General features: G+C 40.7%; 2 protein-coding genes across 10 annotated transcripts in view; one reads left to right on the top strand and one right to left on the bottom strand.

The window, feature by feature from the left end:
* The window catches only part of poglut3 (protein O-glucosyltransferase 3), a 7,239-nt gene extending 3,666 nt beyond the window's left edge, over nucleotides 1-3,573 (top strand). The window contains exons 5-6 of the mRNA XM_050072256.1: nucleotides 1,965-2,161; nucleotides 2,395-3,573. Of these exons, the coding sequence (XP_049928213.1) occupies nucleotides 1,965-2,161; nucleotides 2,395-2,835 (638 nt within the window). The 3' untranslated portion in view covers nucleotides 2,836-3,573. The remainder of the gene's footprint in view (nucleotides 1-1,964; nucleotides 2,162-2,394) is intronic.
* Nucleotides 3,574-9,321: 5,748 nt separating this feature from the next.
* Nucleotides 9,322-25,474, bottom strand: part of ppfibp2b (PPFIA binding protein 2b) — a 147,020-nt gene continuing 130,867 nt past the window's right edge. For 8 of the 9 annotated variants that reach the window (XM_050072203.1, XM_050072204.1, XM_050072205.1 and 5 more), the window contains one exon: nucleotides 17,755-18,778. In XM_050072203.1, coding sequence (XP_049928160.1) covers nucleotides 18,539-18,778 — 240 coding nt within the window. In that variant the 3' untranslated portion in view covers nucleotides 17,755-18,538. Of the gene's footprint in view, nucleotides 9,487-9,816; nucleotides 9,886-15,736; nucleotides 15,803-17,754; nucleotides 18,779-25,474 lie in introns of those variants that run through there. The other variant, XM_050072211.1, reaches the window with a different exon arrangement.

The raw sequence follows: 25,474 nt of genomic DNA, 5'->3' as shown, positions 1-25,474 counted from the left end.
TACAATATGTTGAAAGTATGTATTAATATCTGGCAGTATACATGTGTGACAATAGTCATATGTGTATAATAACAGTAGAAGTATGACTAATGACTAATGACGGCAGCAGCAGCAGGAGGCATCTAAAACTGACAAAAGCGTAACGTAAGTCTGCCAAATCTAGAAAACTATTTGCATGTGACAGCTGTTAAAGTTATGGACACACTTGTACTTTTACAGTATGTTTAAATATCCATTATAATAGCTTAGATTTAAATGGCAATAAAACACTTCAGATTAAATAACTTAAATAAGCTAAATTTAAACAGATTAACTAATCACAGGTTTAGTGGCAGAGGTAAAGGAGGAAGAGGACTAGGTGCGTCAAGCATCACCATAAATCACCAAGCCCCCTGTCCGCCGTCTGGCCCACCAATGTGGAGTGAAGCGTATTTCCGGTCTGATCTACGAGGAGACCTGCGGTGTGTTGAAGGTCTCCCTGGAGAACGTGGTCCATGATGCCGTCACCAAGCAGGCCAAAACTGGGCAAGCACTGTACCACTTGAGCCCGTTTTAGAAATATTGTTGTTTAATTCCAACTTCCACTGTATGAGTAAATAGTCTGTTATATAAGGCCAAAGCTCATGATTTATGTACTTGTGCGGTCCAGTCGTCAAGCCACAACCTGACTGCTCACACTGTACGTCACTGTGACTGCCTTGGATGTGGCATATGCTCTGAAGAGGCACTCTGTACGGCTTCAGTGGATAGACAGATCCCTCTGTAATAAAAATCCTAAAATCTGGTGAACATAAGTTTATATTAAAGGTTTCTTGGCAACATATCTTATAGGTCACACAATATTAGATTATTTAATATGCTATTAATGAATGTACTGATTTATCTTGCATATTTTCCACTGGACATTTTGGCTGTTGATACCTAAATCTCCCAGACAACTGCATGATACCAGCAAAAGGCCGGCATATGCTGGCTAACTCTGTTGTATTTATTTAACCCAATCATCAGAGTAAATGTTGGCATTGCATGTTCCTGCAAACCAAAGATATGTTATATTTTTACATTATAGCGGATACATTGAAACTTTGCGCTTCGTCAACGCTGTGGTTAACATGTGGTTAGGTTTAGGCACAAAAACCACTTGCTTAAAGAATCCGCTTTGGCATCATTCCAGCTGAAAAAAAAAAAAAGTTTGGTGGCTAAAAAAAAACCCACAGCAATGACTCACTTAAAAAAAAAAAAAAACTTTTTTTTTCTTGGATCTTAAACAGTAGTCTTCACCTCGCCAAGGTGACACACCTTCCACTCTCCGCCATCCCCTCCACCTCCGCCTCCAGATAAAAAAGTCAGCTCATACACTACATCATTTCAGGGTGTGTTTTAGTTGCCTGTCATCCATTTCCATTCCATTTTAGCCAGATTGATGAGATTTCAGTCACACGGAGTCAACCTGATTAGGTACAGATCAAATGAATACATCAGTAATTCTTCTGATTCTTTCTACTGTTAAAATACAGTCTAAATGTATTACTGTACACACCTTTCTGTCTGTTTGTCTCACAGCTGCATTTGCAGTCATTACTTGTGTGGGTCTCAGCCTCAGACTGGTTTGTCATTTTAATCAGTCAGAAAAAAACTCCGGATAAATTTGACTTAACCAATGAGTCAGAGGATTAAGGCTTTAAGCGTCCTTAAAGTACAAGTGCCACCCTGACAAAGACTAAGTAACTTTCCTGGAGGTACATACCAGTTACTGTGGAAACCATTTGTGTGGATCATAAAGCTTGGGACAGAATCATGCCTACACAAATGTTGTTTAAATTTACTTATAGTAATCAAGTAGTTCACTTACAGTGTTTATTTTGGGTCTTTTCATGTATGACACCAGATGAAAAACAATTAAAACTATGGGAATTCTACATTTTTATTTTACTCCCTTGAAACTTTGCCATTGCTTTCGCTAGGGCCTCCGTGGACGAACAAAACGGATCAGGCATTTTTCCGTGGCCGGGACAGTCGAGAGGAGCGTCTTCACCTGGTCTCTCTGTCCAAGAAAAACCCAGAGCTGCTGGACGCAGGCATCACAGGATGGTTCTTCTTCAGAGACAGAGAGAAACATGTGGGCAAAGCACCGCTTGTTGGATTCTTTGACTTCTTCAAGGTGAGAAAAAATGGATACATAATGAATTTTTTTTTTCATTCTAACGTACTTTTATCTTGTAACTTTAAGCTGCAATGTGCAACTTTTCTCAGTGAGACAGGTGCTTTTTCCTCCATTTTTTACTACTTTCCTCTGTTTTTGATGTGATGTCTCCTTTAGGGACCCAAGCACTAAAATACATTTAAGAAACACTTGATATTTAAAATGTTTTTTCTGATTTTCTCCTCTTTCAGTATAAGTACCAGGTGAACGTGGATGGAACAGTGGCAGCATATCGGTTTCCGTACTTGATGCTTGGCAACAGTCTTGTTCTGAAGCAGGACTCTCAGTATTATGAATTTTTCTACATTCACCTTAAAGCCGGCACCCATTACATCCCTTTGAAGAGAAACCTGTCGGACCTTTTGGAGAAAATCAAATGGGCCAAAGAGAACGACGCTGAAGCACAAGAGATGGCCAGGGTAGGTCAGACAGCGGCGAGAGAGCTGCTGCAGCCCAGCAGACTGTATTGTTACTACTACAGAGTGCTGCACATGTACTCAGAGCGGCAGACAGGACAGCCAACACGACACGCAAACATGGAGTTTGTGCCTCAGCCAGATGACAACACCGCTGAATGCACATGTAAGCGTAAAATCCACAAAGAAGGAGCCAGTATGAAGGATGAGCTATGATGGAATCAGTCTCTAGTCTTAGTCTTTTTTTTTTTCTCTAAACATTCCTAACATATAAATATTGAATGTAAGTGGATACTCAAAGTGGTACTCAAAAGAAAGTTAAACATAATTATAAGTGTTGCCTTAATTTTGATAGCAAAAAAGTTTTAGGAATGATTGACAATAAAAATTCAGTCCTCTGCCATTTCAAGGCGAGGTTGCAGAACATTGCCCTCGAACTTGTAATGCCACTCTTTCACTGAAAACACAACAAGCAACAGCGAAGTGCGGCCTGTGGCAAGCTGCCACGCATTGTCCATGAAAAGCTGCGGCAGCCGTTTCAAGCTGCAGCTGTTTGATTCTGTGGTGAAGTGTGGCTAAACTAAAAGTTGGGGATAGTTTAACTTTTAGCACTGACTTGCAGCCAGAGAATACCCTCAACTGATCAGCGAACAGAATTCTGTGACTGCTGTGACATGTTGGCCCATGTTACAAAGAATATCTTTCCATCTGAAACACATGAACACGCCTCCCAGCTGCAGGAAAATGTATTTTTTTCTTAAAGCCGCACTTCACCCCTGCTTGGTGTTTTTTTGTCTGTTACTTTTTAATACTGTGTGGGTTTTTTTGTTTGTGTTTTTGTACCTTTTGTAAAGCCCTGGTTAGTGATGTTTTGTAAATGTGCCTTTGCATTGGATATTTGTATGCAGTATTGTCTTAAAACAAATACATCCTAAATAAATGGTATTTTTGACAGTTTAGTGGAAAATTCTTATTAAAGATCATAAACATTCAGTTTTATGTCAAACACCCTGAGACACATCTTTGAAGCCACAGTCTAATCAGGAGGTCGCACTCACACTATAAAACACCAGCGCGGCCTCTCCTAGAGAAGGTACTTTTGTCTCATAGTGTTCCTACGATGTCCATCACTGCAGTTAGCTCCTTTCCTCTGCCGGCCTCTGATGGCCACCACACCTGTTTCTGCTGTCCGTGCCCATTCTCCGCCTCCTATTTGGATACTCACTGGCTCCCTGGACCTTTTCCAAATGTGTAAAAACAGCAATGAACCCACTCAGGGAGATAAGGGTGAGAATCCTGACCTACATAGATTTTAACTACAGGCCCAGCTGGCTTGTCCCGTGAGTGAGTTTCAAAGGAAGATGAGCAGGTGGTGTGCTGGTGTTTCATAGTGTGTGATTGTTACCTCCTGACTGGGCTGTGAGTTCAAAGATCTGTACTGTACTTGTACAACAACAGTTGCATCCAGTAGGTGTTGATATGTCTGTCAAGATGCAGTCACAGTGAAGGCTGAGTTTACCTCCACACCCACTGATCCCATTGCAAGATAGTCTCTATTAGCGTTGTGTATAGCTCAGGGCAAGAGATCAAGCTGATAGTGAATTTTAAAAGAACAACAAACCACTACTACTGCAGACTACAGTACTTAAACAACAAAGTACTTCATACAGTCTGTTGCCTTTACAGATTCTACATTCTGAACTGAATATTTTGTTGATCTGGACAAAGTTTTGAATTTTAAATAAAAAGTGACAGGCCTATATTGTTAATACACAGTGTATTAGGGGTGGGACTCACAAGAAGACCCATGAAATGATATTATCATGATACTTAGGTCACAATACAATATTATCGCGATATTAAATGTATTGCGATATGCTGAATATTGCAATAAAATATATTGTGATATATTAAGATTTATTACCTTTTTTTCCAACTGCAAATTATTTCCCCAAAGGAAAACATCAGTTTTACCTCATAAGATAAAGTTTTCAGTCTGTTCATCTGACTTTAGTCATTTTTATTGCAGCAAATATGATGTAAAGCAGACAGAGTGACCAACACCTTCATTAAACCTGTCAGAAATGCTGCATACACCTGACAAACTGAATTGTTGGCAGATTTAAAGTCATCTGCAAGGCCAGATTAAGGCCAGAAAAAGTGTTTGGGGCGGCAGTGAGTCCAGACTGATACAGAGACTGAGCCACAAAGTTGAGCTCACGTCATCAGGATAGTTGTACCAAAATATTTCTGTCTGGACCAAAATGGAAGACTGACCAGCAGATGGACATTGTCATCTCTTGAGCTATGCCACTAGGAAGGCTCAAAAACTATTTTTACTTTCTCTGTGTCCCCACAGTAATATAGGCTACAGTATTTACTAGTGCTAACAAAAAAATGTTGGGGCACACTGCCTACATCATGGCCTTCACTCTGCCATCATTTCTACAGTTTTCTGCTACATTCGTATTTTTACAAAGTGCACTTTGTTTTTTAAGTTTAGTATCATTTACGCAGCTACTTCCCTGTCTCACAACTTTGTTTGCTCGCTACAAGACCGTTTTCTGAACATCACCACAGAACATTTTTCCACTCAACTCTTTTGAAAAGCTTTTTAACATTGTTGCACAACGATCAAGAACACAAATTCTCTATAAAAAGAAAAAACACAACAACATGGAGGATTGAAACAACTGAGTCAGAGAAATGTTGAGAAGATATGTATTAATATTGAATGACATACATTATGTGACAACAAGAGATTTACAATATTTTTAAATTCATACAATCATCTGTTAAAGATCTAAGCAGTTTGATTTATTTCATTTGTGAGTAATATTTGATAAATGATGAAAACAAAAGAGTTTTAAGTGTGTTCCTTTATGGCCCCACTAATGTACTATCATAACGGCATTCAAACAATATCATAGTTGATGAGAAAACATCAAGAAGACTATAGATGTTTTCTAACCCTCTCCATATTATTAATATCATGTCATCATTAATATTAGTATAAGTATAATATAAAGAAAGCCTCAATCCAACTCACATTTACATGTTGTTCGAACACAGCAGGTAGTTGGTTACAAAAGTCATTGGCCCTGTTGCTGTTATGGTCATTATTGTGTGTCTTTGGACTTTAAAGAACATGTACTAATATACTCAGGTTGTTTTGGAGGGAGCTGACCAAGTGCACCCTTTTTATGTGAACAACATTCCTCTGTATTTTCATTGGAATGCAGATAAATATACCGATTGATCATTAACTACTTCTTTAAGCTGTGATTAGTGTCAGGATGGATCAAACTGATAAAACAAATGAAGTTCTGGTTCCACACTCACACATTTAACCTTGTAACACTTGACTTACAGCACGATGGTTTGTCTCTTCACTTTTAAAGAAACATTGTCGACTGAAGACAGGTCTGAAGTTTGGCTGTAAATCACATCTAATTGGCTAGAACAGAGCCATTTCTAATATTATTACCAGTATTGGAATTAAAATGACTTAAATTAATCTTTCAAAAGTCTAAAAAATGCTAAGACATGGGAAGTAGGATTTTATAAATTGTTTTTCTCTGACTTATCATAGTAAAATTTTAAAATAATTGGTAACATCAATATAAAAAAGTAATTTACCTAATGGCTCTCTACTAAAGGACCAGGCGTGTAGGATTTTGGGGGGCATAACAGCAATAAAATATAATAAGCATGATTAAAATCCCCTAAAAATAATAACTGTGCTATCATTACCTTTAAATGAACAGTTTATTTCTACATAGAGAGTGGGTCCTTGTCCATGGATATTGCGATGTTGCACTGGCATGTTTCTATGTAGCAGCCCAGAAAGGATAAACAAACACTGACACTAGATAGGGCCATTTACGTTTTCGCGTTAGCCACAGTAGTTAGCGGCCTCTCTGTGACAAGGGCCTCGAAAAAATGACTGATTTTTTAAACGTGAAGCTGCTTTATTCAGTGTTTTTACTGGTTTAAGTCACCGGGTCCATGTGTTTTGGAGAGGAAGAGATCTCTGTGAATAATTCAGCTCCCAGTCAAAACCTCCTGAACAATGAACTTACGGAACTGTAACCAAGAGAAGTTTCAGCTGGTTACAATCTTCGATCCTCACCACTAGATGGCACTTAATCCCACTAAATCTTACAAAATATTCCTTTAAGGGAACCAGCAACACTCGTATTTTGTTTCTGGCCGGGATGCTCAGAGCAGAGGATCCACTTGTAACTAGCTGTCACCGTAAGTGCAAATTCAATAAAAAATTTAACCAACATTTCGCAGCATGGCTGAAACCAGTACAAGGCAATGCATACAAGACTCTGTGTATTTTATTCAAAAAGTTTTTCAAACTACATGATGGTAATTAAGGCAGTAGAATCCCACATGTAGAGTAAGACACAAAATAGCCAGGAAAACTACCCAACAGAAGCCAGGTATTTCCCAGTCCTGTTCTACCCTCATCTCCTCCACTAGACAAAAAAGGTCACTTTTTGTGTGTCAATAAACATTTGGGCAAAATTGTCCCTAACCCAAAGTCATTTCATGTTTTGTTTTTCTCCTCAGTTTTGGTCAAAGTAAAAATTTATTCTGAATGGCTTTAAAGAAGTCTTAACAAGTTTTAATTTAACCTGCCTCAAGCTGCAGGATCCCTGGTTGGAGTAAAACATGTAATTGGGTGCAACTGTCATTACTTATTAGTTACACCCATGTTTGACAAGTCAAAATGTCCACTGTGAGAATGTTTCTTTAGACAAACTGGTTGTAAGGATGATGCTTGGCCAAACATAACCTGAGGCTGGTATTTAAAGGATAATTACACTTTGTATTTTTTTAACTTTGGGTGTCACTTTTCCTTGTTGTGCCATTACGTACTGCAATTCATTCAGTTAGTTCAAATACACGCTGAAAATATCAAAGGCAAATAAAGAGAACTGATTGAAATACATTTTCTATAACATACATTCAACAACCCGTTCTCATTGTCAGATAATCAAATACCAAAGCTCTGTTACACCCCTGGTCTCTGTGTGACGCACATATAGGTTTATGTTGTGAAACGGTTGCGGTTAGGTTTAGGCAACAAAACTACATGGTTAGGTTTAGAAAAAGGATGTTTTGGGTTGAAATAAGTATGTTTGTTACAACATGATGTGACGTTAATATAAGTGCAAGGCAACTATACGTAAATTGCGTAACGTTACGTTAAAACAACACTGACTTTTGGTGTCACACAGGACATGAACTTTGTTCTCCCTAGTGAAAGTCTGATGTTTGTTTGCCCCACCTTCCCTAACTCCCACCCTATGCAGACTTTTTCACTGTTTGTACTACGTCACAGTGTCAAGTATTGCCACAAATGGGTTCACATGCACCAAAGGGTGCCTTTGGTGTTGATATCACATGCTGAGGGGGGAGACAGAGCATCAGTATTTGACAGCCTGGTAATGAGAACAGGCTGCATTAACACACTGCACTGGGACTTGTCTAGCTTTCCAGTTATCCACTAAAACTTGAGCATCATGTTATGTCGCTATTTTAGAAAGCATTGCAGCTCCGATAGGACGCAGTATATTTGGTCTCGTTATTAAATGACTTGTTTCAATGAGTTACTAGATTAAGCTGTTAGAAAACAGGACTCCAAGTAAAAAGCAGGAAACAACAACTGACATATTTGTAAGATAAACCATCAACAACTGAAATAGACAGAAATAACCAGAATGTACTCTCAAAGGCCTTCTACTTCATCAAACTCAACATTGTAGTAGGTCTGGAGGTTATTTCTCAAGAGATACATCATAAGCCCCCCCATTTCTACCACATAAAGTTTACTGTATCATGTTATTGGCCATTAGGATATTGTGAGTCCCTTTGGTTCAACTGAATTTAATCATGAGAGTGAGAGGGTCGTCCTCTTTCTTTGTGACAATGGCCTGCATCATTCCTGAAGGTGTGTGGAGATACCTTGAGCCTTTGAAGAAGTTCTCAATAAAAGCTCTGTCAATCTTGTCGCACTTCCCGAAGGCTGCATCAAAGTTGTTGCTAAGGACGCCGTAGATATTCCCCTTGTCGTTTTTCCTTCCCATGAACAAGAACAGGGCGTAGCAGTCCTTGCCGATGGAGGTGCAGAAGTCCACCATTTTCTCATACATGTTCTTGTTGCTGGACTCCTGCTGGGCAATCTGGACGGACTCGCTGCAGGCCTCCCCAGGGATGCTGTTCTCCTCAGCCTCCTCCTTATCGGGTAAGGGTAGGACCTGCACGGCGATCTGGATCCGGGGATTCTTGGTGGGCTTCTCCAGCACGGCCCAGACCCAGTCAGCCCCCAGGAGGATGCGCTGCTCAGGCGTCATGGCTGTGCAGTTGAAGGTATCCGTCATGTTGAGGTTGACACTCTCAGTGATGTAGGTCATCAGGAAGACCTGTTGGAGGATGAGATGGATTAAAGACCACTTTACTAAAATCTGTCAAATTCTAAAAGGTGTCTGTCTTCAGTTTTTTTGGAAGTATAATGTTACTTACCTGAGTGAGAACGTCAGGACTTGGGTGGAACTTGTCCTCTGGGTCTTTGAAGAGAAGGTATTCTTGAGTTCTGGATGAGGCGACGGAGATGCAGTCATTAAATAGCGGTATGAAATCATTGGGTTTGGCAGTAGGGGGCCTCTTCAGAGTGGCGAAGATGCTCGGTCGAGGAACTATGTTCTGATCGTTTGGGGGGTGGCTGGAGGAGGAACGCTTAAAAGAGGCAAATAATTTGGAGTTCTGGAAGGGAGAATTGGGTTTGTTGATGATCTGACCCATGGTGAACTGATGATGGAGGGTGGGAGATCAGAGGGTGGTCTCCTTGATACACTGAAAAGATAGAAATTAGAGTTTAGAGTGCAATCTGAAATGTAGACATGGTTGACAAATGTTGGGTCTGATATGTCGATACTGTAGTTGTGTTTTTGAAGCACAAAAGAAAACCCTCATCTGTATTGATGCTGTCTTGCCATATGGCACCATTGCTGCTGTCCAGTCTTTCATTTAACAGTGAATAAATGAGTATTTTCTCCATGTTGCACATTAAAAATGTATTCATTTTCTGTCCACCTATGTAATGCACTAATACAGTCGGAACAACATAGTCTGATATCTATTAAAAAAGCATAAAAGTCTTTACAAATGATGAAAGATACTCACCAGGATGGGTCTGGAAGTTTCTGCAGTCCCGAGTACACTACCTGCCCTCCGCTCCTGGCCCCTGCCCTGCTGAGATACACAGTGTGTATATGGTGCTGTATGTGAAGCTCAGTCTTCAGTGTCCTGACGTGTACAGAACCTTCAGTAGAATAAAGAGGATTTTCCATCCCAGGTTTCAAGAGGGAGTTGTTGTCGACAGTGTCAGCATGGGTGTGGTGCTTGTAACTTGTCAAATTTTGGTTAAGTCAACGAAAGACTTATCTTACCAGTTATCTGGGGTAAGCCTGGGGGGTTTGATGGGTAAACAAAATGCTCAACTGTCACAAATGAGGTCATGTAGGTTGGGTCAGGAGTTTTTAGTTTGGCTCTCATTGGAGTTTTACTTAAAATTTACAAAGAGGGGTGGAAGGGGGGCTGGATGGTTAGAAAGGACTTGAGGGTCACATCTGACGTTTATTGTTCTTGTTGAAACCCCAGTTTTGACCAATTCTTTTTGTAAGGTAGTCCAGTTGTAGGATCTTCTACTGGCTTTACTTCAAATCGAATCCCAGTGTTTATTTACAGTAACTTCTGGATAGAAAATATTCACGTCACATACATTATGATCTAACAGCACTGAGCACCCCTAAAAAAGCCAACCAAAAAAACCATTACCAGTTTAAGTGTAGCTTACACTATATTTAGAATATTTTCACCACGTTACCTTGCCATCTGATAAACTTTTCCGATGGATAACTGAAGCTGTTATAGCAAAGCCACCAGACTCCACTGAGCTGCTGGTCTACTGCAGCACTGACTGGTTACTATGTAAGGTAAAGCGAAGCAAATATTAGTAATATAGCGTACACTTGCAGAGATACTGATTTCTTTTTAGGTGGCTAAAATACAGTTTCACAGCGGCCCTGTCCACAGCAGTACATTGTTTACCCTCCGTGCCGATAGATTTGGTTAATCAAACATGACAACAAAGGAACAAAGTAGATAAAATCAGCACAACAGATACATCAGACAGGTCAGACCACAGTGTTTAACTTTAAATCTTTAAACGTTAACAGTTATGGCTGAAAATGACAACAGAAATCAACAAGTCTGATGGTTTTACATATGTCTACAATTGTAATCAACTGCCAGTTTTCCACTTGGAAGTGATTGTTGTTGTTAGAGTGATGTGTATACCAGCATGTTAAGCACCTACTCTGTATGCGCTTAGATTAGCCTGAGGTTACTTTCCACAGCCTTTAACATGAGCTGTTTACCACTCAGAGGACTCCAGTCTGTCAAAGGGCTTTTATTTTGCTTCACAATCCCTCCTGTACTATTATTTTGTTATTCGTGCAGTCATACATATTTGTAAAAGTAGGTTTTTGATATCTAATTCTTCTCTAAGTGGACAGTGCTGTACACTACAGCAGGGGAGAACAGGATCAAATTAACATTAATATTTGTGCTAATACCAGAAAGATATTCCTGTAATTTAAATTTTTTTTACTAACACAAGTTCTCTTGCTGGCATTTGAGAGTTTACAAAATACAATAATGATACAGCAGCCAGTATTCTTTTGACATAAACACATAGTATATATCTTTGAAAATATTAGCCCCAACTCCTGAGAAAAAATATCTTGTTCTTCAGCTTTTTCACTGAAAAGAGCTGCCTGTTGTGGTAGGAATCCAAAACAGTGAAGTTGTAGGCCATAAAATCAAAACAATGGGCTAAAAGATGCTAAAAAAGATCACTTATGCATCAACAGTTGAACACACGGACGAGTAGCATGCCTGGGAAACCACGTGCGTTTGAACTCAATGGACGCCCTTTGCCAGGCATGCTACTTGTACGCGTTTTAAATAGTAAGAGTCTGGTGAAAATGCATGTGTTTGGGAAGTACTGAGCATATGACTAGATAAATAAGACTTGGATTATACTGCATGAGTTGTGTGAGAGTTTGTAAACTGTTTTGATTAATTGATATGGTTTTGCTGTTGTTAGATGTGGCCCCCTATTACTCCAAATCACTAAGAATTTTCTATGTACAGTATTCCTCAAAAAGTTTTCAGCCATCATTTCCACTTGCTCATGCTGCTAAAGCTCCTTTCGCTCACACATTTCATACATCAATATGCTGAACTGATTAACTTTCTTCTTTCTTTTATGCACTGATGCTAATCCTGATTCTGTCTTGTGTGTACACTGTCTGTCTCTGGACGTTTTGCTGAGGAGCTCTCATCACCCACCTGTATTCAGGTCATTTTATTACCTTCAGTGTCGAGGCTCCGGAAGAATTCTATCCTAGCTGAGACAAAACCTTTCTCTGTTTCTACTGCATCTCAATTTATATAAAAAAAAATTGATTTATTTATTATAAACTAATCCCAATCTAAAATCTTTAAACAATTTCCATGGAATCTTTCCCTACTAAGATAATATAAGTAATTTCAACAAAGTAACATGGGTTTAGTGAAATCACGTATGTCTGCGTTTCCTTGCCATCGATTAAATCGATTTTTAATCTGGCTTTATTTGGCCACTCTTGTCTCTTGGGGAGATCTTTCAGATGGCTGAACCTCCATTTCTTACATTTGTGCTTGTATTTTGCTGAATGCAGGTAGGACTATATGTGGATTGAAAACTGCTATCTCTGTTTCATTGTCAACATCTGCTGACACTGACGTCTGTTGTGGCTTTTGCGTTTGAGTTTTTTTCAATTTGCAAGACATTTGTTCAAAATGTCTCAGCCACCATACGCAGGGTCTTTTTCACTCTTTCATCACAGATTCCATAAAAATAAATGATAGTCTGCGAATCATATGATTGCCATGAAACAAGAAATTTTGTAATGTGGCCTTTTTCTTCGCTCTGATATCCCAGTACAGTATGTACAGTACACAGTGGTCAGTATGATCATTGGAGGTTACATTGCATAGAGAAACAAGAAAAGCAGTTAAAAAAAAAAAAAAAGGGCGAATGAGTAACAGTTCAGTTCATTAGTGGAGAAATTAAAAACATTTTTATGAGCAACATATTGTGTTCCACATAGTGTAAGTCCACTGGTGCTCCTAAGCCCACTACAGTGTGACTTAAGAGTGACTGCAGGTGTTACATGAGGTATCAGCAGATAAGAGAAGTCGACGTCACGGCTTCACGCTGCAGGGTTAGGTGTCCGTGGCTTGAGGTACAGTACAGGTGTCAGATTGGTTGCTACAGGTCTCTGTGGTTGATTGACAGCATTAGTGAGCCAACAGCGTCAGGTCATTGTTCTTCAAACTAGTGCCGTCTGAGACCGCCTCAGCTCCTTCCGCAGCTCGTCTCGGCTGAGCAGGTACTGAAAGCAAAGCATCATGGGAGTGGTAATGGGTTAGAGAGCTTGGCAGTCTGTTTGCAACTGAGCTGGGATCAGTTAACACAGTTTCAGTATATGAACGTATTGTCAACAAACAAGGCAATCAGAGACTCTTATTTTGTGTCAGATTGCTTTGTGGTTTTAATTTCAAAAGTAAACTTAACTTCAGATGCAAAGTTAGATTTATGACAAGAGTTTATGGAAAATTTGGTCCTGATTTTGAAGCCATCATGAAAGCCTTCCAAATGTGTGAACAGAGGCCTCATTTGTTATTGGAAATGATACCAGTTATGCCTTCAATGCTATGCATAACATATATCACCGGAAGCATGAGCGAAAAACTCATCCCAAGTCAGAGCACAACCAGTTTCACAGCAGCTGAGCATCAATGAGCATTTTTTCACAGCAGATTTTTTGACTTGTCATAGCATATAAAATTGCAAATGAGCTCATACAATTAAAAATGTTTTTCTACACTACACAATTCTACACCACTGTATTTCAGAGAGAATACAGCATATTTTGTGGGCTAGTTACACTTAGCTCCCCTCGACAGGCTTGAACATTAAAGGAGCAGTGTGTAGCACTTAGCAGGATCCAGAAATGAGGTTGCAGATTGCAACCATATTAAAAGTCCTCTGCTCAACCCTCACTTACAGCCACCTATAGTGGCCTTCAGGTAAAAAAAACAACAACAACAACAACAACAACAACAACAACAACGTGAACAGCCCTATCTAGAGCCAGTGTTTAGTTTGTCTGTTCTGGGCTACTGTAGAAACATGGTGGTACAGTATGGCAGACTCTGTGGAAGAGGACCCGCTAATGATGTGCATATGAAGGGCAAAACGGTAAGGTAACAAAAACGCAATTCTTAATTTCAGGTCATTTCACTAGAGGTGGGGGACTAGAGTCATGTGACTGGACTTGAGTCAAACTGACGTCGCAAATTTGAGGACTTGAGACTTGCCTGACTTTCACTCACAAAAGACTCGAATTCAGTATTTGCATTTTACTACATATTGACAATTTATGTTTTGTTTTTTGAAACACGTTTGAGTGATTTCTAGCGCAATATGCGCAAACCTGCGCAGCAGATGAGCAGACGCCACCACATGAGGCTGCTATTATCAAGCAGGCTAGTCCAAAATTAATAAAATTTAGATTCAGGGGTTGTAGATGTCAGTAGTCAGAAGAGAACAGCAATATGCAAGATTTGCAGCTCAAACATCAGTGACACAATCACTACAACATATGATTTCATCTGTCTCTACAAAACCCACAAGGAAAGGTATGTGAGTGTATCTCTTCAGCTAACTTACTAGTTAGCTTACTTGAAGGTAAGTTAATATTAAATATGCTCTGTTATTTCAACATTGGATTGTTGTCAGTATGCTAACTGGCTAACTAGCATAAAGACGGTCTTCCGGTTTCCCTATTTGTATGACAATCACAGATTACTGCTGCCTGCTGGTGTGGAGAGTTATTTCCTCCAAGTGCAGAGTGTAGGTCCTGGGTGTCTCTCTGCTGATGTCTTTGCGGTGTGTTCATGTGCAACTTTTTGGCTGAGTCACAGGCCATGTGAGGTGACACAGGAGGGGGCCTTTTCTGCTGCTAGTTTCCTGAAGTTGATTTGGTGTGTCTGGGCCTTTAAAGAGACAGGCACTAAAAACAAAACCCTGCTTCTTAGACAAGAGTGAAAACAGGTCTTCCAGCACATAGTCTGGGGAAAATTAAGTGTTTTTGACCATTAAAGCATGCAAACATGTTATTGCATAAACCTTTAATACAAGAATGAACCTGAACATAAGCATAAGGGGTCCTCTTTAATTACCGTCACTGAGTGTCTCAGTAGGTCAGCATGCACAATACAAAACCTTGAAATTAGATGACCTACACAGAATTAATTAATTAATTATTAACGTTATTAATATCACCTGTGCTTTTCATACTGTGACATCTCAAAATGTCTGCTGTAAAAACTCTTTTTTTCCATTATCAGTCAGTTTGGCCTTGTAGTACCAGGGAAAGCATAAAATAGTTATTGTTCTGAAATAATAAATGAAAGGTTTTATTCACAATGTCATACCTTTGCTCTTGAAAAAGGTTTTCGAAATTAATAAAGAACAACTCCTGTAAAAATGGTTTCATGGTTATGGGTTCTTGAATATTTCATTTTGACATTAAACTGCTCCAGTAATAATAAAATAAGGGGAATATTTTTCCTGTAAGATCTCAAGGCTCAGCTGGTGTAGCTGTTGCTTTAGGTGGCTAACAAAAAGTGGTTTTACATGTTTGCTATCCAAAGCCTCGGGGTTCCGTTACTAAGATAACTTCAGCAAACACAACAGGAGCAAAAGAACCAAGATTGGCATCTGTCCGATAACAGCAAGTAGCAGCGAGCAGGTTTCACTCATGAACTCATCCTATTATTTGTTTTAATGGCTTTCTCCCTCAGATAAACTCCAGAGTTTTCCATCTGAGTGAATCAAACTTCTGGTCCACCCGCTGAGGAGCAGTTACTTGGTGTGTGAATCAGCTACACAAGTCATTAGCAGCAGCTTGCGTGTGTTGGTTCTTACTGTGAGGTTGTTGATGCTTTCAGACAGAGCTTCTATTTGCAACATGGTACCCTCTGTGATCGCCATCTGCAACACACATACACACACACACACACACACACACACACACACACACACACACACACACACACACACAAGGGTCTCATGAACCCATTATAAGTCACGATTACAGACATACTTTCAGTGAAACAATGATGGGTTTCAAATTTGCATTCATGTGAGTACACAGAAGTGTACTGTACATTACTGACAGTAATGCATGAGGTCTGTACCTGCAGCTGCATGCTGAGCTATACTCAAACATGCATGTCCCATTTCATCTTTTACAGGGTTACCATGGTAATGGTCGGCAGCCATCTTGGCTCAGATTGGTCCGCCAAGGGGGAAGCTGGTGTCATAAACAGCCATGACAGCCACCATGATGGTAAGGATGATGATGATGATGATGATGATGATGATGATGAAAAGCAGGTTAGTGGTTGAAGCAGGTTACTCAGGCAAGCTGTCCACGTTTTTCTTTATCTTTAGGATTGGTGCTGATTTAATCAGACAAATACAGGCTATAGTGTAGGCTTTGAGAAGATAATACATGTCCGTAATCATGCATGGATTACAGGCCTACAGACACAGGCCCAGGGGCCCAAAATGTCAGGGCCCCCCTGGCCTTCTCCTACAAAATGTCACTCAAACTACCACGTAACAACTAGAATGACACAGAGAAGACCACAAAGAGATTCAAAGGAACTGCAGAGAGACAAATAACTACAAAAGGGGCAAAACCACCAAAAAGAGACACAAAGTAACTACAAAGAGACACAAAACTACCAATCCTCCCCACAAAATTACCTCAAAGAGACAAAAAACAGGGCGACCCCCAGCTCACCCAGCACAGTGTGCGCCCCATGTAGGCTGAGTCCTTTGCAGCGGCCCGGGTTAGATTCCAGCTCTCAGCCCTTAGCTGCATGTCATCCAGTTCTGTCTCTCCCACCTTTCCTATGTACCTACAGCTGTCCGGTCATCAAATCATCATCAAAACTGCCAAAAAATAATCTCAAAAAAAAAAAAAAAAAAAAAAAAAAAAAGATGGACACAAATGACCAAGACACAATACTACCTGAAATGAAACCCCAAAATGACCTCAAAGAGACACAAAACGAGGACAAGCAGTCACAAAATAACTACAAAAAGGAAGCAAAATGACCAAAAGGAGACAAAAAATGAGCAAAAAGACACAAAGTGACTATAAAGAGATACAAAATGACTACCAAAAAAAATTTAAAAATAAATAAAAAGCAAAATCACCACCAAGTCTGTGTGTGCATTTCTAGTCCTACGTAGAAGAGGTGGTGGGGTCTTTAAATGTCTGTGCCCAGGGACCCATTGTCTCATAATTCACCCATGCCCCTAATACCTTGTGCATCCAGAATAAATAAATATGAATGAAATTCACTGCTCTGTGTCTACGTCTGATTATGGAAGCAAATAAGAAACATAAGTATCTGAATTTTAACAGCCACTGAATACTTAATATTGAAACTTCACTTCATAAATTCATCAATATTGTCAATAATTCATTGCAAATATTTTACTTTAAAAACCATGTGACTATTCTGAATTCACCTCTTCAATCTGAAACTAAAATATGAAATTTCTTAATTGGAATATTTTGATATATATAATATTTTTTAATGTTTACAAATTCACACAATTTTTAGAATTTAAAGAATAGAGTAGACTGTATGGTACCAACTGAAATTTTTAATTTTTTAGAACTGAATTTAAACTAATTTGACCAATAAAATTTTAATTTTGGGTTTTGGATCATTGAAAACAATATTCAAATGCAGCTTTTGATATTGTAGATCAAGAAATTACACATTTTCATTTTAAATGGTTAAGATGGTTCACTGGTTCCCATATTAATGATTCAGTAGCTGTTTAAACTCACATACTTGTGTTTCTGATTTGCTTCCATGTCCTTTCTGCCTTTTGTATAGAAAGAAGGAATCAACTTTACACACGTATGATTTTGTTTATTAAATGATTTGATAAATCTTTTTACATTTACATGACCACATGTTTTAAGCTTCCGTTAGCGGAGCAGGATTTTCTTTACTATAAAAATACTATTACAGCAAATATGAAAATAACAGTACAAAATCACCACCTCAGGTTCAAACTAAACATGCTATTTTATAATTTGCTCTGCAATGACATAAATATTAAATAAAGGCCCTCCATAATATTATGCAAATATTGCACAAGTTTATCTCAAGCACACGACACAACTGTATTAAACTGGAAAATCAAAGTTGTAAGTGATGCAATGACAGACTCACACACATATAAAATCATCTAATGGTGGTGCACAAATGTTAGAGCAATGGCTTAATACTGTACAACAAGAGATATCCATATAGTGTGTATGGATTACAGGAAGTGATATCACAGGAAGTGAAGTCCAGAGAGATGCTGTGTTCTCTCCTGATGAGTTAGATCATGGCACAGGTTTGAGGCAGAGGTCGGGTTAGTTAGGCATCTGATTGGATATGAAATCAAAATACTTCAAGTGTGTAGATTCATGGTCTCAGTGCACCCTTCATGACAAGCAGCTGTGACTGTTATACAGTCAGGCAGGTTTATCTGGGCGTCTCTGAATCTCTTCACTCGTAAGGCACAGGGTCGGGCTGATGGGCGGGGTTTAGAGGAGCAGGGAGGGGATGGGCTGAGGTATTATGGGCTGCAAGCAAAGGAAGCAGAGTAGTGGCAGTGACTGCTGATTGGCTGTCGTCACAGCTGTTGTCATGGAGATGGGTCAGCTCTGCTGTTGTCGAGCCCCACCTGGTCCCTGGTGCGGTCGGGGTCTCTGTCCAGGATCGGGCTCAGGCCTCTGAAGCCAGCATAGGGCCGCACCTGCACCCCGTTCACTGCAGACTGTCCGGACTGAGGCGAGGACGACTCGACTGGACAGACATAGTCTGTGGATTCATCTGGCCGCCTCCTCCTGAGGTGAGTCAAGTTAGAGAAGCCCAACTTCTTCGGCTGCAATGACAGGACATGAGAAAGGGATATGACTGTCTGATATGATCGGACCAATCTGAATCATAGCTGACTGGACTGAAAACAGCTGATTAACAAACTAGAATTACAGCCTTGTGGTTATATGCCTCCGCAAAACCCATCAAGTTGCATTTACAGTTAACATTCATGTCTGCGAAAACATGGATGCTTCACACACATCCATACAATCAGCACAGTGTGAAGGTGGACACCCAAGATTAGTGCCATCAATTCAGTATCTGACTAAATGTCTCCCCTTCTGTTCCTGAGATATGATGTTGAGTAACGGCCAGAAAAGTGTTTCTTCAGAACATCATGATTTCACCCAGTGAAACTGACCTTTGACCTTTAGGATTAAAAATATCACCACTTTATTATTTATCCTGTTCAACATTTGTGTGAAATTTTGTTATGATTAGGGTATGAATTTCTGAATTATGGCCAAAAACATGTTTTGTAAGGTCACAGTGACCTTTGACTATTGACCTTCGACCATCAAATTCTTATCAGTTCATTACTGAGTAAAAGTGGAGGTCTGTGCTAAATTTGAGGAAATTTCCTCAGGGCCTTCTAAAGATACCGCCTTCAGGAAATGAAACTGACACAAAGTCACAGTGACCTTGACCTCTGAGCACCAGATTCTAATCAGTTTATCCTTCAGTCCAAGTAGATTTTTGTGGTGTTCTTTAGAAACCACTTTCAGGAGAATGCGATGGACGAGGTAACATCAAACATGGTCACTTAAATATGAATCAGGAGGTTGGTCTGCAAACTGTGAGGGATGATTTGGGGAGGTTTTCTTTATCTGCTGTGAGGATCCAAAGGACAGAGGGGGCAAAAAGTGTTTTTTGATATTGGGCTTTCTAAATAAAATTGAAAATTGAAATTGATGTTGACAACGATTAGTTGAGGGAACAATGGAGTTGTATAGCATCTGTCAGCTCATTGTTGTGGCTTTACGGCCCACAACTTTACTGTTTTGGTTCACTCTTTGTGCTATCATCAGTGTCAATTTAGACACAGCAGAGAAAAAAAAAAGCTCTTAAAACCAACATTACACTACCTGCTCAGCACTGAACAGCAGACAGACAAAATGAGCTGGCAGTGGAGCTGGAGCATTTAGCTACTGCATAACATGAGGCTCCAGATTCTGCAAATTAGCAGCTATCTGCCTCATTCTGTTTATTCCATATTTAATTCTGTATATAGTCTGTAAATTACTCTGCACTTTACTGCTTTTTGCCCCTCTTGTTAGATTAATTGAAATCTAATCTAAATTCCACCAGCATGTCCACGCCTTACAAAGCTCTTCCCCATCCCCACTTTGGACGATCAGATCACATGTCAAACCATCACAAAAACACAGAGTGTGGACAGATGAAGCTATAGCAGCTCTACTGGACTGTTTTGAGAGCACAGACTGGAACATGTTCAGGAGCGCCTCCACCCAGGAGAACCACATCCATCATGAGGAATATACATCATCACAGATAATACTTATCTGCAAATGTTTTGATGATGTGGTGATTACATAATGATAAAATCATTCTCCAATCAGAGCCTGGATGGATGAAGAGGCGAGGGGCCTATCCAGAGCCAAAAAAGCTGTTTCGGTAAGGTGACGAGAAAGCATACAACAATACTGCCAGAGCGAGACCTAAAGCTGGCATCAAGGAGACATCAGAGGAGACCTCAACACCAAACAATAAAGGTATGTGGCAGGTGATCCAAAATATCACAGGCTACCAAAGCAGTAGCACCCGATCATGTCTGAGGCCAGGTTGCCAGATGAGCTTCACACCTTTTAAGCTTGCTTTAATCTCCTCAACAAAGAGTCGGCTGCAAAGTCTGCCCCGCCTCCAGAGCACCAGCCACTGTCAATGTCCACAGCAGGTGTAAGACAAACCTTGATCAGCGTAAATAAGAGTAAACCTGCTCAACAGCCCAGCCAGCCTGGACCCTCACCAGTTTGCACACAGAGCCAACAGATCCACAGAGAATACCATCTCCACTGCCCTCCACTCAGCCCCTCACATATCTTCAAAAGAAATACCTACATCAGGATGTTGTTTGTTGATTTCAGCTCAGCATTCAAAAACAACCCCCCCATGAAACTGATAAACACACTTAGCACCCTAGGCTTGAGTTAACAATGGATGCATATAGATAACTGGATACAGCGTTGGAGGCGGGGCCCTGTTCCTTCCTATGAATGCTGCTCAGTGGCGCAAAAAGCCAAAAAAGTTTAATTTTACACATGGCACTGCTTCCATACTGAGCCAGCCACAGAGCCAGCTCACTAAAGACTTCCGTCAGCCATGACAGCTACTTCCAGTTTAGCACTCCATTAACTTGAATGGGATAAAATGGTTCCATTGTGTGGCTCTTCCAGACTTTCAATGTTATCGGACTGAATGGATAAAATCCTAATAGTGAAAAGAGTCATTTCACGGGGGTTGTGATGCTCAAAAAAATATAATCCACTGATTTACAGACGTCTCTGTCGCCATGTGAGTCAGTTGGAAAAGTATTTTTGAGCCCAATGACATAATGTGACGGTGTCATTACACTCTTTGGACACTATGAAAATTGGCCTCCAAACCCAGCACACTTCCTGGGGGCCTGTGAGTTACAAACTTGGACGTCCTCACAAACAGACCCCAGGGAGTTGGGATTGGTGGTCACACCTCCTTCACTCTAGTATTGAACACTGGAGCCCCCAGGCTGTGTGCTCAGATGAGAATTCTGAGTGACAGGTGGGTGCCATTTGTTGAAAAGTTGCTACCATGGCAACAACTTTGGTTAGGTAACAGTTAGGTAACATTATGGTGTAACCCTAGGTTCAGAGTGAAGTGCAGCCTGTTGACATTTCAGTGCAGTTTATGGAAGTTAACTGTAATGTCTCCCCTAAAAAAAAAGGTCTTGTTCAGCATTTGGTTGTACTAAAGACCCTCTAAGGAGTTAGATGTTCAATTTTTCCAGTAACTAACTGCTAACTAAGCTAGCAGCTAGCGTTGGTGTCCAAATATGGTCACTTCTGCCTTCCTTGATATCATCAGTCAAAATGCCAAACTTGAGGCTCCATAATGGGAGTCCGCAAACCAATGGGTGACGTCACGGTGGCTATGTCCATTATTTTATACAGTCTATGATCTTCACTCGTACTCGTCCTGGTAAAGAAAGCTCAGAAACGTCTGTATTTCCTAAGGAGACTTAAGCAGGCAAATTCTCCCTGTCAAAATCTTGCCAACCTTTACAGAGGAGCAACAGAAAGCATCCTGACTAGAGACATTACAAACTGGCATGGGATGTGTACGATCCAGGACAGGAGGGCTCTACAGCCAGTTATCAAAACCACTCAGAACGCCATTGGTAACAATCTACTGAGCATCAGTGATATCGGTGAGGTTAGGTGCCTGCGCGGAGCTCAAAGGATATTAAAAGACAATACCCAACCCAGCAACAGCCTGTTCACCCTGCTGCAGTCTGGCAAACTACAGAGCAGCTTCTTTCTTCAGGCTGGAAGAGTCCTCAGCTCCACTTCATCCTCCACACTACACCATAAGGCCCCGATCACACAGAAAGCGTTGTAGCAGCTGGAGGCGGCTTTTTGTAATTGTTTTAATGAGAATAAAGCTTTTTGCTTGCTGTTTTTGCATTGCACATGCCTTGTGTTTCTGTGCCCTGAACTCCTTGAGTTGAAAAAACTTCAACTCAGAGTGAAGAATGGTAAATGGTAAATGGACCTGCATTTGTACAGTGCCTTTCTAGTCATCCGACCATTCAAAGCGCTTTTACACTTCGAGTCACATTCACCCATTCACACACACATTCATACACTGGTGGCCAAGGCTACCATACAAGGTGCCACCTGCTACTCAGTTTTTAACACACTCACACGCCGATGGAAGCATCATCTGGAGCAATTTGGGGTTCAGTATCTTTCTCAAGGATACTTCAACATGCAGACTGGAGGATGACGAAGTGGACGACCTGCTCTACCTCTGAGCCACAGCCGCCCCACGTCATCTCTGCTTTTTTTCCCATTGTCCAATCAGATGATTTGAGAGGCGGGCCTTCTGTGGTGGGCACGACAACAAATTTACAGTTGGTAAACAGTGGAGGAGAAACTGGTGGTTCTCAGTCGCTTGGCAGGACCAATGGACTCCCTGTAGTTAGTATTCATTTTTGTTATGCTAGACCTGATGATAGACAGCAGGTTGTCAAACTGACCCCGAGCCAATCTAAAATATGCCTGGAAACGGCCATCATGGAGGCGAAGCTCCTGGACCAAATTGTGGTACTCCCCGTGATCCACCCTCTTTTTTAGGGAGTCATGTACCCACACAGATCTCTGTTTCCCTGTGCCCAACAAACTATTTGCTGACAGCCTCTCACCCTCAGCCTGAGCTACAGCAAGTACCCACTGCCTGTCCATTGTACTAACTAGATACTAATTACCGTGGAGAAAAACAAAAACAAAAACAAATATATATATATATATATATATGTATGTATATATATATATATATATGTGTGTGTGTGTAAACAGTAGATTGATTACACAGGAAGGTTAGCATAAGGAGGTGATGGGGTGGGCAGCAAGCATTTTATTTTAATAGTGACATTCAGTTAAAAATAAAATAAAGGCAGTGCAGTACGCTTCATGTTTTGCAACCTGCAAAACACTTTCTGTATGATCGGGGCCTAACTGAATAAATGTTCAGTGGTGGCTGCATAGGATTGTGTGCAGCTCATGAAATAAATCCTGGGTGTCGTTCAGTCCAAAAGTCAAAATGTTTAGCTTCAATCTATACTTGTTGGCTGTTAGCCTTTCGAAAACAATATTTTCACTGCATCGAAAAAAAACTCTTTGCTCTTCCGCATGCCGCACAGTAAGGGAGGCACATCCCTGTATTCACGGGGTGGTCTAGCAGGAATCTTACAGCACCATACATTACATTTATTAATTAAAGAAACAGCAATTTAATAAAAAAGGACCTACTCAGTTATCTGATGAATCACCTTTTTCAAATTGAGACCTATAGGCCGTAAGGTGAACACAGTTATCGTTTCATCTCGTTCCGACATCTGGGGACTACACGATCTTTACTTCATAAAAAAGATCGATACATCTTCAGCTAATCAGCGGGAGTTCGTAGCTCATAACCCCGCAAGAGTCCTGTGATCGGGGTCGTAATTCGGCACTTGTTCCGTCTGAGCGTAATGATCAGTTCAGCTTGAGCGTAATTTGGTGGCACGGCTGTCACGTGATCGCGCTACACCAATAAGGTACCCGCATTTCGTGTCGCCATGGTTTCATTCAGCAGAGGAAAACAGACCCGGAAGTCCTCAAAAGTGAGCAGAAATGAGCTGAAACAGCGCTATTCACATCGCCGTGTCCATGAAACACGATGAGACAAATAGACAATAAGGTGAACTAAACAAAAATGTCTTAAAACACATTTGATTCAATACCTGGGCATAACCGACGTATTATTACATAGACAACATAGCTACGGAAGACGAGAACGGCCATGTATTTATTTATTTATTTTGTGCACTGTTATCTCGTGATAACGACTTAATATTTCGCTATCTCGATATAACAAAGATTGTTTTCTCGTGATAACGAATTAATTATCTCGTTATCTCGATATAACAAAGATTGTTTTCCCGTGATAATTGTCAAGTCTGATGATTGCGCACTGGTTAATGTGATCGTCTTGATTTCAGCCTACAAGAGCTGCCGTGGTCCTGCTAGATGCCTCCTACTGCTGTTATCATTAATCACACTTCTACTGTTATTATACACGTATGATTATTGTCACATACCGTATATTTCCAAATAGTCGCCCGGTGGCATACAGCCGCGGGGCACCTAATAGCCACCGGGGGTTTGACCCCATTTTGCGTGTTAAACGCCATACCGATTAAACGCCGGGGCGATTATTTCCTCATTCATTGCCTCAAGGAGGGACAGCCCTGCAGGCAGGGAGACAGCAGCTCGCGAGGGCTGCTCTCTCCCTGTCTGCAGGGCTGAGGGACAGTTTGCGCTTTTACGCACGGGTCGGTGGTGAAGTGGCGCACATGACTGGTGCTACGGACGGAAGGACGGACGGACAAACAGCCACGTATCTAAAACAGGTAATATATCTGGCTACATCTTTCCCACATCAAATATCCGTGATCACCTACACCCGCGTGCGTAAAAGCGCAAACAGTCCCTCAGCCCTGCAGACAGGGAGAGAGCAGTCCTCACGAGCTGCTCTCTCCCTGTCTGCAGGGCTGTCCCTCCTTGAGGCAATGAATGAGGAAATAATCGCCCCGGCGTTTAATCGGTACGGCGTTTAATACGCAAAATGGGGTCAAACCCCCAGCGGCTATTAGGTGCCCCGCAGCTATATGCCACCGGGCGACTATTTGGAAATATACGGTATGTGACAATAATCATACGTGTATAATAACAGTAGAAGTGTGACTAATGATAACAGCAGGAAGCATCTAGCAGGACCACGGCAGCTCTTGTAGGCTGAAATCAAGACGATCACATTAACCAGTGCGCAATCATCAGACTTGACAATTATCACGGGAAAACAATCTTTGTTATATCGAGATAACAAGATAATTAATTCGTTATCACGAGAAAACAATCTTTGTTATATCGAGATAGCGAAA

This window comes from Epinephelus moara, chromosome 20, assembly GCF_006386435.1.
Source record: "Epinephelus moara isolate mb chromosome 20, YSFRI_EMoa_1.0, whole genome shotgun sequence".
NCBI lineage: Eukaryota > Metazoa > Chordata > Actinopteri > Perciformes > Serranidae > Epinephelus > Epinephelus moara.
This window is presented reverse-complemented; position numbering and strand designations above follow the sequence as displayed.